Below are 14,573 nucleotides of genomic sequence, written 5' to 3' on the forward strand. Positions count from 1 at the left end.
TTTGACAGAGAGGCAGGTTACAGACACTGAGTTGAACACATGATTGAAAGGGAGGTCTTCCTTGCCCCCCCCCCCCCCCTGGACATCCCCGAACACGGCCAGTGGAAGAGGCTCTGCACGCCTGACGCGCATTAAGGTGGATTCCTCCTGTCGGAGCACGTCTTCTGCAGTCGGCGCTGGTTTCAGGGCCAATTCCTGAGTTCTAAGGAGAGCCGCTCCAGTCCGGGCTCCCTCTGGAAGCCCTTTGCAGCGGCGGCGGTTCTCTTCGTGCCTCTCGCTCATCTGTCGGTAGATTAGCTCACGACGGCGTTTCAAGTGCAGCGCCGTCTCGGACGCTTGCGGAGCCCTGAACGTAGGTCCCGAAGTTATCGGCGTAATTGTGTCCGGAAAGCGGTGAGAACAGACCCCGGGTGTTGTACTGGTGCCTTGTGATGTTCGCACTTCAAAGGGGAAGACTAAATGGTCCTCAACAGTTGAGAAAATTGAGCTCCTCAGTTATGAAATAGATTCAAAAGTCACCGGGTGACTAAAAAAAGCACCACATCATCATTATCATCATCATCATTATTATTATTAAGCTAAAAATATAGAGACCCCAGGTTGTGTGAAAACGTATTCAACATGTTTCTGCTGCCGCGTGACGGATTAGAGGATCCGTCTTTTGTGGGTCTTAGTTAGTGAGTTAAACTGTTTTTTAAATTATCCTAATTTCTAATATCTTCTCTTGAGTGTGAACAATGTGTATTTGTCGGATTGCACCTGTCTGTGTGTATTTTACTAAACATACAGCAGGGCTCAACGCTAACTTTTAAAAAGAGCTGCCAGCATCAGCTTTTGGTTACCGACATGTTATCATCGTATGGTTGGCATTTTTATTCACCTAATGTTTTGAGTAATTAAGATACGGTGCAGTTGTACGTCAGCATAATGCACTAAACTAAACAGGCTGTGCATCTGTGTGTGCTGCCAACCAGCTAAAAACAAAACAACCAAATACTTAGTTTTAGCCATTTAGTGGAAAAACATGTGAAGACAAGAAATTCCTCCTCTCTGATCACAGTGACGAGGAGCTTGATTTGAGGCGTGCGTTGCACTTGACCGATTGTGCTTATTTTCACATAAAAACAAACGTTTAAACCCACTCGACTTTTCAAAAAACAAATATCCTCGAAACGGAGAGGCTCGCCCGAGCGCGGCGGCGTGTGTACGCCGACTCCGCCGGCGGCTCCGGCTGACTGACAGTGAGACAGAGGAGAACTTCACACACGGCCACGAGGAGCACAAAAGGCACATCTGCTCCGCTCCTCCGTCTGCCTCCGTCACGATCTGTCGTGACATGTGCCGGGGCGTACGCCGCCTCTGCATCTGCAGCCGAGCACACAAAAAACTCACTCATTCGGTCTCCTTCGATTCGAGGGCACCGTCGCAGTGTGACGCCCCGGGCCGACCCCGGCGCCGCGCTGCGGGGGATCGGGCCCTGTGTGTGTGTGTGTGTGTGTGTGTGCGTCACGCCCGTCATTCTGCGGGCCTCGCACACACACACACACACACACACACCGGCCCGGTGACTCAGCGAGCCGAGGCTGCGGGAACGCTGGATGTGAAGCAAATTGGTGTTTTTGTGTGTGATGAGAGGGAGAGAGAGAGAATAGGAGAGAGAGACACACACACACAGCTGTCTATTGAGTGAGTCACCGCTGCTCGTCACACGCTCTGAAGGACTGACTCTGTGTCAGTTTCCAAGGCTTAAATGAGCTTTATTATGTGAACATGACTGTGCGTCCACGCTTTCATGCGACGCGAGACACGACCAGGCCAGTGGTTTCACGTGTGAAATGCCCCGATGTAAAGAGGCAAGTGAAAAGCAAAGGACTTTGCAGGAGTTGAGACATGAACAAAAATGAAGCCTTGAACGATACAGATTAAATCATAAACTGATAATAACGGTCTGACTTTTCTCAGTGGAACTTTGGATCTGAAATGAACAGAGATGATGGGCTTCATTTTGTAGCTATAATGTGTTTAAATGTTTTGTAGTGCACTGTTAATGGTCTGCGTTAAAACCAAAAAGGCCCAGATGTTGTGCAAATTCCCAAATGTCGGAGGTCAACAGGGCACATATGACATTCTCCATAAGCTCCCCCCCCCCTGACAGTGTGAATGAGTCAGCGTCATGTCGCTTTCTCTGGTGACGGGAATGTCCCCGACCATGAATCTGCAGCTCCTAAAAAAAGACCCTCAATCCCACGAGGAGCGGGGCGGGATCACTGGGAGTTTCTGGGGACGGAGGGATTTTCCCTCGTGAGAAGTGCATCTTAATTGAGACTCTTTGATATGGATCACTCGGTCTTTCAGTGTTGACGTGTGGTGAACTGTTCAAGGATATTAACAGTGGCATTTCGTGGAGTGCGGCTTTGTTGCGCTTGTTATTTATTTTTGCATCCCGTCGAGCACCGCTTTGAGGGTTAGAGACGCCGTAGAACGGATCCCAGTGTGGATTGAGGCAAACCTGCATATTTAAAGCTGGTTGAAAGAAAGTAAACATCACACGGAAAGACACCAGGATATTGTTTTTGTGTCGATTCTTGAAAGAAACCACGTTTTTGTTGTGCTTTTTCTTTTGGTAATTTTATTTACGACCATATTTTGAAGAATCTAAGCATGTTTTTGTACAAACGCCTTTTTAAAATAAGTAAAATGAGCCACATTTTAAGTCATTGTAGCAAAGCTGAATGTTGTCTTCACACAAGCAGGCCAAGTGTGCCAACCCTGCACTGAAAGGAGGTAATAACGCCAACCACTTTGCCTCTTATCCATTCAATTAATTCAATTTCTGACATAATTAAAATATCGATTCATCAGTCCTTTAAAACACCTTGGGAGTTTTGATTACATTTTCTATTCAATATGCAGGGTTCTTCCCCAGTCTGGAGTCAGTCACACCTCATCCCGGTATATAAAGTCAATAAATACTCCTCTTCACTAAACCATGCAGCTTATTAAAATGCCTCTCAGGTGTCTCTCATCAGCCCCCACCTCCTTCTGCCTTTATGTGACCTTTGAACAATCTTCAGATCACAGCAGCTACATTAAAGTTGCGGTTAAACACACGTGATCCGGATTAACCCATGATGTCTATTTTTAGGTTTCAGGTGTTAACATGGTCTTTGATTTACAGACATATATCTGAGGGTGCATCATTTGTTCTGTGGTGGGATGGACTGCGATGCCAGTTATGTATCACTTGGAATGGTTCCTCTATTAATGGTTACAAGTTATTCATTCCTTATGTTTGCATTTTGTATCCTAGGCCAAAGGCATCTTGGTGCTACTTAATTGTGCAAATCATAATTTCCTGTCTAATATCTATGTTATATTGCTGTAAAAACATCTCTTTCAAACAAGTGGATTTATTTTTCTCCGCTCAATACCCATTTTGAATGACTAGAGCCTGAACGCATCATAATGTAATTCAATAGAACCTAATTTGACGTACAGTCTACGGATAACGCATCAATTATGGCAACGTTACGCCATATGTTTTACATCTAGGGGACAGCAGACCTCCACACACACGGCCCTGGCACATGAAGCTTTACCCTTCCTCCTCTTAACGAACTAATATATAATGTTTAACGATGTACTGTCAGTTACTGCCAGCTTCGACGCGACACGTCGCTTAAGCGTGTTCGCTGACGCACGTTCGGAAAAACGGAAAAAATCTGACGTTCGCTCGTTCGTTAGTTCGCTTGTTCGTATGTTCGCTCGTTGGGTCGTTCGTTCCCTCGTTCGGCCGTTAGTTCGCTCGTTCGGCCGTTAGTTCGCTCGTTCGGCCGTTAGTTCGCTCGTTGGGTCGTTCGTTCCCTCGTTCGGCCGTTAGTTCGCTCGTTCGGCCGTTAGTTCCCTCGTTCGGCCGTTACTTCGCTCGTTCGGCCGTTAGTTCCCTCGTTCGGCCGTTAGTTCGCTCGTTCGTACGTTCGCTTTTACGTTCGCTCGTATTTTCGCGTCGCGTGCAGTTCGAGACGCAGTTGCTGTGGCTAACATATCAAGCTAACAATGGACGCACCCAGCAGACTCGGAGCAACACATGCAGTTAAATGTACCGTAGTCAAACTTCTGTTCCAACTGATGAACGTAAGTCTAATACCCCCCCCCCCCCCCTACTTTATTTACTAGTTAACGCCAAGTTAGTTCATAACCTACAAGCTAATTTGGTTACAGAGGCTAGCAGGGCATGTCCTGTTTGGGCCCCACACGTGTGGACTAACCTTCCATTGTTAATCAAGTAAAGCAACTTGAGTCATTACTATAAAATAGCTTTAGAGTTATTCTATATAGTTTTAATTATGTTATGCTTTTTTTCATTGCTTTGTATCTAATTGTGTGCGTGTGTTTGCGCGCGTGTGCGTGTGTGTGTGGCTGCATTGAACCGTAACGTTATGTAATCACTGCATCAATCAGTTACCGTGAGAGGTAAGACCTAATCGGTAAAAACAAAACAATGAGCAACTTCACTGGCTAAGTAGGAGCCTTGCACAGCAGACATACAAATGTTATGTACTCTTGTTATCGTAAATCTTGATTTATGTTTTTTTTTAAAGTTAAATAAGTTTATTATGGCCATTTTTCTCTCTAGGTCACAGTGCTGAAATACATCTCCTCTGACAACAATAAATGAGATATCACCTGTAGCTGCGTCTACAGTGTGTGAATGTAACATGATTGTAAGTCGCTTTGGATGAAAACGTCAGCTAAATGACATGTGATGTAATAATAATGTAATATCACATTTAAATGCATCGTCTGAGAGGAAGCCACGAGAGACACAAAACACTTTTTGAAAAGTTTAATTATCAGGACTTAAAAGGCGACTTGTTGTGACTTGCTCACTTCCTCTTTCCTTTCTCAACATACCCGTGCCCTGGGGCTGTTAGAACCCCCCCTCCTCCTCCTCCTCCTCCTCCTCCTCCTCCTCCTCCTCCTCCTCTCTGGGTTTCACCTCTGTGACTGACGGCTACCCATTTCACCTCGTTTTTAATTACACTCCAACCCTGCAATTTACCTGCCCCGAAACTGCTTCAAAGAAAGCATACGCGCACACAAAAGCTCCTGAACATTGCGCTTCCTTTCCCCCGTGACCAGCTGAAAGCGGGCATTGAAAAGGACGGAGCCTAATCCCGGCTGCTCGAAAGCCTTCCTCGCCCTCAGTGTGTCACTCAAGAGGCTTCTTATAACTGTGCATTTGTGTTTGGGTATGCAGCCTGTGTGATTTTAAACGTCGCTCTGAGGCCCTCTGTGTTTAATGTGTGGTCGTGTACTCGCATAAACCTTTGAGCTTGTGCGTGGAGATGCGTATAGTATAGTATGTGCGTGTGTGTGTGTGTGCACGCCTTTTGAAGTGCGCACACCTGTTGTACGCCACCACCAGAGCTGCGATTCATCCGATGAGTGGCGTGGCAGGAAAGCAGCGGGTTTGTTTACAGTGCACACACACGAAGAAACACGGGTCACAGCCGCGGGACACGCAGCTCACCGCCATGCGTGTTGGGTATGCCGTGTTTGTGCCGAGGGTCGGCTGACCGTAACAATGCCGAGCACTCATTCAGGACTAATGGATGCACTTGGATTTCAAATGAATTCTTGAGGAACCAGGTTACTGAGAGAAACCTGTTCACACAGGAAGTCTGACGACAATCCTTCTTTTTTTATACACTACCGTTCAAAAGTTTGGGGTCACTTAGAAATGTCTTTATTTTTCAAAGAAAAGCACTGTTTTTTCAATAAAGATAACATTAATCAAAAATACACTCTATACATTGTTAATGTGGTAAATAGAATATACACTTTTATTAATCCCCAAGGGGAAATTAGTTCTCTGCATTTAACCCATCCTTAGTTATTAAGGAGCAGTGGGCTGCGGTGACCGCCGAGCAACTGGGTTCAGGTGCCTTGCTCAACAACAGACACTTGCAACTAATGGGGGGGGAGAGCGGGGACGAACCCAACCCCTGCGGCAGCAGGGACCCTGCCTCCCCCCCACTGAGCTAAAGCCGCCCCATGACTATCCATGACTATTCTGACTATTCTAGGTGGAAATGTCTGGTTTCTAATGAAATATCTCAGAGGCCCATTTCCATCAACGATCACTCCAGTGTTCTAATGGTACATTGTGTTTGCTAATCGCCTTAGAAGACTAATATCTGATTAAAAAACCCTTGTGCAATTATGTTAGCACAGCTGAAAACAGTTATGCTGGTGATATAAGCTATACAACTGGCCTTCCTTTGAGTTTGAAATTTGAAGAACAAAATGAATACTTCAAATATTAATCATTATTTCTAACCTTGTCAATGTCTTGGCTCTATTTTCTATTCAATTTTCAATTCATTTGATAAATAAAAGTGAGTTTTCATGGAAGACACGAAATTGTCTGGATGACCCCAAACTTTTGAACGGTAGTGTATGTACTCAGTGCTATGTTTTACTTACGTCATCCCGTCTTATCCCATATCTTTTAGAGTACTGCAGGGATGAAGGTTTTTTTTTGTAGGTCAACCCGGAAGTCGGCGTCACACTAGTTCACTTGACTAAATGCCGAAGGGATTTGGGATTATTGCAGAAAATAAACTGACACATGTTTATGACTCGGGGTATTTATTAGCGTATACTAACCATTTTATATCGTAGAAGAAATTGTTACAATATTTTCACTTTTAAAAGTTCAACACCCCTCCTGAAGTGAAGAAAATGCTGATTCACTTCCGTTTTTTAGGACTCATTGCAGCACTCTATTATGATTACATCTATGTCATCTTTATACAACTAGGGATCTTATTTGCAACCAGTGGTTTTTATTGCAGAGCTGACCTGTATTTTTTCAGAATACATGTCATTCTACCTGATATAATGTCCAGTTGTGGAAAAGACGTATTCAGACCGACATATTCTACTTTCAGTTTAACTTTGCCTCAAGATTTTATTATCTGGAATAAACGGATGCATCACTTCAGTTCTGCTGTCTCAGCGATACCATCCCTTCATGCATATGCAATATGCATACATGTAACAAAATAATTTGAACACATGCATATGCAAATGATTTCTCCAGGGGAAATCCAGCCTGAAAAGTCTGATTTTTAGCTCACTTAACAATGAAGAAATCGGATTACCGTATAGACAATCTGACGAATCGGGTTTCTGAAGCACTGATTGTCATCCCGTCATCTTTGTCACCTGACTGACATGTGACATCACAGGTTTTGTGTTTGGGTGTGAAAACGAGAGTGAGACCTACTGTCGAGGGAGAGGTGTCTTAATTTAGACCGAGTTGTCGCACGTGTTTCAGATCTCTAAGGGGGGGGGGGGCTGAAGTTGCACTTGTTCAACACACATTCTGCAGTTTACAGATGGGGCTGACGGTGCTGCAAAATCCAGATATATTTGCGAGGTATCAGTTTCTCAAAAATAAAGCCTTCTTTATTCGGGATAACGTTTTGTGCAACTTCACTTTGGACCTTATGCGTGCATTATTTTATTTTTTTATCTCGCTAGAAATATAAACTTACCCCTCTTGAGAGAGAGAGAGTTTGCCGAGTAATTATGAAAGACGCTATTCAGATTATTCAGATGCTTGCTCTGCTCCCCTCCCTCCCTCCCTCCCTCCCTCCAGGCAGTGAAGGGTCTTTTCTGTCCCCAGAGAGTGATGTCAGCCCGGCCCATTGAAAACAGCCGCCTTGCGCTGCGAGATGAATGCCCTGGCTGAGCACAATGGCCCCAATTTGAATACCACGTGGATATATGCCAGATCGGAGCCCCAACAAAAGAGACGAGGGGCGACTCTGCTCCCATTCAACCATGTTGTTATTTTATTAGAGTCGTAAATTTGCTTCAACTATTTCTACCTTTTGTAGTTTTCAAGTGTTTATGGAGTTTGAAACGCGTGGACGACCCGACGGGGTCGCTCCCCTCTATTTCGGAGCGGATTGTATTTTTGCCGGCTCAAAACTGATCGCCGGGGTTTTTGTTTGTGTCTGACTGCGCAGATCTACATGGACTGGGCCAACCACTACCTCGCCAAGTCAGGACACAAGCGTCTGATCAAGGACCTGCAAACGGACGTCGCAGACGGGGTGCTGCTGGCGGAGATCATCCAGGTCGTAGGTGAGGAGAAAACACACATTTGATTCCAGAAGCCGCAAAAGGAAACCGACACGCGGGCTGTGAAACACGTCATTAGTTACTCTGAAGGGCGTTACAAAAAAAAACAATGGGACTTTTCAGTTGGATGACGGATTATTGCAGAAAAGAAGATCTGTGGCTAAACAAAAATGTATGCGAAGTTCAGAAATATACTCTTTGTCTACTTTTATGATTACAAAAAAAAGATTTTCCATAAATGCAATTGCCAGAAGTAAAAACTTAACGTTAGCATTTAAACAAACTACACCTCGGTCACATGACTTCACCTCTAAGCTAAATGCGGACGAGTCGGCATGGTGATGCTTTGGAGTCTTATTTAACAATTTAGGGGAAACCCCCTTTTTTTTTAAAGACATGTAAAAGCTTCCACATTTTCTAAACGGGTACTTACTAGAGTATTTTATGTGGTAGAAGAAAACGTTAAAATCTCTTGTGCTCGTGTTAATCGCAGACCTTATTTCTGTCCTTTAAACAAAAACACATTAAAAGTTAAAAAGAGTTCTGACATCCGTGTTGGAGGAATCGTTCCTGGAGCACTCTTAGTTCTGTCCTGAGAACAACCAAAATATAACTTCTACATTAGAACACAAGAAGGGGAAAGGAGATATCAGAGAGGCCGTATAAAACTGTACTGATGGCGAAAGAGAACATTCCTAGGTTTGAGAAGGTAAGCAGGACGACGCGTTCACATGAGGAGCCGTCTGTTCCTCTGTGTTTTCGACCCTCGCCTGTATCATCATCAGTCTTGTCGTTTCGCCCCGACGTCCTCAGCCTGTCGTCTCACGTGCCGGCAGCCTCGAGGCTGAAGCGCGCCGACACCAGCTGACCGTTGACTCAGCATGTCACTGACTCCCGTCTGCTCCCGCCTCCCCCCCCTCTCCATCGTTTCTGACCCAGATTTACTTCTCATGCCCCGTGGGGCTCATGAGGTAAAAAATGCACTCAAGGTCAGGACTTGGGAAGAGGGAAAACCTCCGTAGTCCTTGAGGCGACCGCCGACCTTCAAGGATATTTAACTCTGTCTTTTTGGACACTTTCCTCCTCTCAAAGAGGATTTTATTTCTGGCTGCCTATTCATGAGCTATTATTCTCTTTTTCCTGCACTCGTCAACCGGGCACAATGTGTCTGGTTGCTGTCTCTCGTGGGTGTCTTGTCACCGCAGTGTGGAGTTTCTCAGAAGGCAAACAAACCACAGGCAGCCGTAGTAGTGTTAAATCATCTGAATGTGTTAACACTTTAGTTTAGGCTATTTCTATAAGTGTGGAATGCTGTTTGCATTGTACGCTACACACTTTAGCTAGTATACTCACCATGATCAGGCTTTTATTTATTTATTTCCAGGGCTCATCAAAACCTCTAATTTCTCCTCCACACGCAGACACTCATAGATTATTTGACTGATGTCCCAGTAGGGACACTTTTGTTTTTACAGTGTAGTAGTAGCTACACACATCCATCAGCTTTACTTGCATGTTTTGACTGAGTTGAGCAAAACAATAGGAGTAAAAACAACACATCTAACCTTTATTAGTCCATCAATGATCCTCTTTATTGTTAATTGGCATTAAGTTAATTTAAGCTAAAAGGTTTTTTGCTGATCCGAATTTAGGGTTTAATCTGCTGCACAGACTGTAAAGTCCCATTTGTGGTGAATGTATTACATTTGGATGTATTTATAAAATGTAATTTGCCTTGAACTTTTTTTCTTTTTTTGTTCTGCTGTTGCCAAGTTACTTAAATATGCCCAATTTATCTTTTCAGTCAAAATAAAATATTCTGTAGAAGATAAAAAACAATAACCTTTACTTCACGTGTACAGCGAGATACATTTTAAAAGCATTGATTTTAGACTTCATTTGGAGTCAAATTAACAAAAAGAGAACCACTGTTTGGTTGAACCACTGATTAGAGGTCACACGTCAACATAGCTCTGTTTGAATAGGTCACAATCCAAAATGTTTGGGAACCATTTAAAAGACGCTGCGTATTTATTCAACGGACAGGGAGGGGAGTATTTCTTCCCGCAGGTCAGGTGGTGCAGGACGCGGTCACGAGGTGGAGCTGCGCTGTGGGCCCCGCTGTGCCTCCTGATGCAGGCACACAGTTGTCGGCTGTGTGCCGACGATCGTGTCTCAGCTGCTGTGGGTCGGGCCTCTAATAGATGGGAGGAATCCTTATCCACACACACACACACAACCTTTGCAAAGCACACGCATCTCGGTCGGGCCCCCAGCGGCCTCGTTCCCATTTGCCGTGACCAGATAGTGTTTCACGGCTCAGCGGGAGGAGAGAGGAGGGGTCACAGTCACCGGCATGAACTCCGCTGCTCTCCTCACTCAGCCGGTGATCGTCCGACACACACACACACACACACACACACACACACACTCTCGGGGATCTCCGCTGGAATTAAAAGAAAAGGTCACATCAACTGAACTGCTTTTCTCTCTTCTTCTTCTTCTTCGACCTCTCTGCCTCTGCCTCCTCTCTCTGTCCCTCCCCAGCCAACGAGAAGATCGGCGACATCAATGGCTGTCCCAAGAGCCGTTCTCAGATGGTGAGTAACCCTCTTCAGTTTGCTGCCTCCGCGTGCGAACGCTTCTCTAGATTGTCCCATCTCGCCGACTCACGGGGGCCCTCGCTGGGAGCTGCGGCGCGAGAGTCACTGGCGAATAGCGAGTCCATTTATTTTTACTTTTTGTGGTCCTGCGGGCTGCCGTCTGCGAAAACCTCTGGCTCAGACTTCTGGGAGTTGGCGCCCAGTTGAAAGCGTCGCAGGCTTTGGCTTCGGGGCCGTGTTTTCCTCATCTTGTTACACTTGCAAAATAGACAGAGTGTTCCTCTCTCATCTCCAGAGACTTTTTTATTTTTATTTTTTTTTACAGTCAGTTGTGATGAGATTTTTTCTGTCCTCAGTGATAATTTCTATGTGATATGCGCGTGTGTGGAATTTCCTTTGTTAGCGTTGCCGGTGGGATTTCGGTGTTTCTCTCAGTTGTGTGTGTTTTCTCTGTGGGAAATGAGCCGTCGGTGCCCAGAGCGGGGCTGCCCTCCGCTGAATGTGGAGGGGTCGTAAATTGGGCCAGTGTGCCAGCTGAGGGGGCTATTTTTGGCCACCTGCCAGACTACTGAAGCCTCTCAAAGCACCAGAGAGAGAGAGAGACACATCCACGCCCATAGTTAACAACTGAGAAAGAGGTGGAAGCACAGCTGATCGCTGAACCCTTCCTCTTCATTGCAAACATGGAGCCACAATACTATACTTATGAGGACATCCTGATGCCTTCTAGTGCTTTTAGTACTTTAAAGTGCTCTGTTTTCATGTTTTATTTGTGTGTTCTATTTCTATGGTCTGGCATGTAATAAGTTGTGGTGCCGATTTAATTATGTTTTCATGGAATTCTCTACTTTCTGTATATAATAAAGCACCTTAAATGTAACATAACTGACAATATTGAGCAAAAATGTGTGCCACCAATCAACATTTCAACAGAGTATGGCTCTTAGTGAAGCTTATAGGATTAACCTTATATGGTCATCAGCTGGCTCAGGTAACTTTGGGTTTTCCCACCCTGGCTACGAGGAAGTTCATGTGAAAGATTAAGAGTTGTTAATTACAAGCGACATTATCAGAATCATGAATGAAGTAATTAATGGGAAATCAGATACTTAAGGAAAATGTGGTTATTGTGACCGCAAAAACAGAGGTGCAATGTTTAAAGTATACACACATAATTAAAATAGAATAACAAGCTGTATAAAATCAAAAAAATATTCATCAAAGTAAGGCTAATGCTATAAATATAAGCCAGAATTATTAAATGAAAAGTTAAAAGTCATCTAAAACTGCAAAAGCAGAGAGGAGAAGAACACTAATAGTTAATGCCTGATAAGGTTTATCTGAGCAAAATGTTGCACTTGTAATTTACTGGGAGCTAATTATCAGCGGGTGGATTATTTTTCTAATAAAAGACAACAGAGGGCATAGTTTTTATTTCCAATCGCCGTCACGTCGTTTCATGTTATGCTGTTGGGAATTAAAGAGATTGTGCACAAATAAAAATGTAATCGCCATTGTTATATTTAGTTTATCCCAGAGTGTAAACACATGGGAAGTGTGGATCGAGATTCTATTGACCTATAAAAACAAGTATTGCTCTTTATTATTCGTCACTTTATTGTCGAGTCAGTCCTTTTGTCCACGTTGGGATCCTGTAATAATGATGACGTCATTGTTCCAGTGAGCCGATGGGTCAGTAGCCGTGTTGTTGGCAGGATCGCTACTTGATCGGGTCACGACGGGCCTTTCCCTGATTGGTCAGTTCCCTGTCACATGACCCGTTTGCGAAAAGAAAGCAAAATAAGCCAGGTGTCCCGGTGATGAACTTCAACACGGATGACGAACTTCAAGCATCTCTTGCTTTATTGTCTATACTAACGGCTGCCGTGCAGTTAAATTCCACAATCCGCTTCCTGCATACACCGTCACCCACATGTACGTGAACGGTCATGTGACATGCGTTTCTAAAGGTTGCCGTGGGGACGGAGATCACAGCGTCGCTGTGACGGGAAATCGTTGCCGTTTTAAAAACGAAAACGTACCGGTGTGGATGTAGCCTAAAGGTGCGTCTTTTTCGCGTCGCCCAAAACGCGTGAGTTTACTCGCTCGACCGTTCACCGTGTTCTCACCACGAGCGTGGAGACGCTCCGCGAGGGGCGGGGCTTATCTCCGTGTCTCGTCTCCGTAAAGACCGTTATCATCTCCTTCATCCACCAGAATAACTAACCACTAGTTCTGCTTTATATTTGTTGTGGACGTCCCACACACCAACGCCCTCGTGTTTGGGTTCATGACATCACCCGTAGGCTCACTCAGCTCGGTCACTTTCACCGATGAAGTTACTGGTACGCCTAAAAGACGTTCGCTTCCAGCGCTACGAGAGCGGAACACAAGAGCTTTTTGGCCCGAGTTGCGAGATGACCGCCTCAAAGTAGAAATATTTCAACTCGGGGCGAAAATTGCGCCGCTTTAAACGCGTCGCCCACATCGCGTCGCCCCAAACGCGCCGCCCGGAAAAATATCGCGTTTCGCTTTTGGTGTGAACGCACCTTTAATCACATTTTAAAATAGCTCCTCTCCGTCTCCAGTTCCTGTGCCACTATTATGCCTTTTACCCATCAGCGCTGATTACGCCCCCCAGTCGCCTGTAATTAAGCGCTTTGCCCTCTTTGGTCTCAGTGATCCGGGCGCCGCTGAGGCCGTTCTCAACATCCCGTGTGGCCTCGCTCACATCCAGCCGCACTGACATCGGCCAACACAGCAGCTTTTTCTCTTTTCTTTCAAAGACATGAAAATTGCAGCATATGAGACAAATCCAGTAGTTCCAAAAATATCATGTCTGTGACTGTCCCGAATGTTTACAGTGTGTTAATCAAGAGGGGGGGGGGGGGGAATGACGTGTGTGTGTGTGTGTGTGTGTGTGTTTTGGATCACTGCGTATAATCTCAATCGGTTTGTTAGCTTTAAAGCAAAATCTGACGCACTCCAGCGGTCAGGGCAGGTGCAACCGCTGTCATTATGCAAATGTGTGCTTTGTGTGTTGTTGTACTGTCAAAACAAACACACACAGACGCACACACACACACATGTCCTGAGAGTTTAGCTGGCATCTGGGGTGAAGGAGTGTGTGAGCCCACTTTTACTGCACTTGATTTCATTGCTTTGAAATGCCCAAAGCTGCTGCCAATTACCACCACTTAACGTAACCTCTGTCTCTAAGCGAATAAACATGGTAATAAGCTCCATCAGTGGAATGAATGTAGCACTCTCGCCTCACTCTCGGGCGAGCTGATGATGACGCTGGCTCCCGAAGCCGGAGCGAGAGGCCCGTTTATACAACTGTCACATCCTCGTTAAACGGACCCCCGTCGTCGGGTCGTTCCTCTACCACCCAGTCAGGCAGGCTACTGTGTGTGTGTTTGTGTGTGTGTGTGTGTGTGTGTGTCTGTTTGTGGGAGTTCAACCCAGAGCAAGGGTGTGTAGTTGACACTGAGCTGTTAAAACCACACAGGATGCCACGTACACAAAGACACACAAACAAACACACGCACACACACCCCCCCCCATGGTAAAGCTTCCGAAATGTACTAGATTTCACCTGCTAGGGACTGGGAAATTCAACAAGCCTTTACTGAGATGTTTTTATCAGCCTAATGTGTCATCATTCTCAGTGCTATTGAAGTCTGTGATGGATTATTCACTTCATTTACTTCTGATAGTATGGACCAATGTTTTGAAGTCAAAGAGACAATGTACATTTTATGCCAGATATCACAAAACATGAACATTTAAAGTCAACATTGCGTGCTTTTA

At 45.1% G+C, this 14,573-nt stretch overlaps 1 protein-coding gene across 1 annotated transcript in view; it reads left to right on the top strand.

Annotated features, from left to right (window-relative positions):
* Positions 1-14,573, top strand: part of nav2a (neuron navigator 2a) — a 100,164-nt gene that overhangs the window by 17,821 nt on the left and 67,770 nt on the right. Inside the window, exons 2-3 of the mRNA XM_056413684.1 lie at positions 8,043-8,160; positions 10,705-10,757. Coding sequence (XP_056269659.1) covers positions 8,043-8,160; positions 10,705-10,757 — 171 coding nt within the window. The remainder of the gene's footprint in view (positions 1-8,042; positions 8,161-10,704; positions 10,758-14,573) is intronic.

The sequence above is a fragment of the Pseudoliparis swirei genome, chromosome 4 (assembly GCF_029220125.1).
Source record: "Pseudoliparis swirei isolate HS2019 ecotype Mariana Trench chromosome 4, NWPU_hadal_v1, whole genome shotgun sequence".
Taxonomy (NCBI): Eukaryota; Metazoa; Chordata; class Actinopteri; order Perciformes; family Liparidae; genus Pseudoliparis; species Pseudoliparis swirei.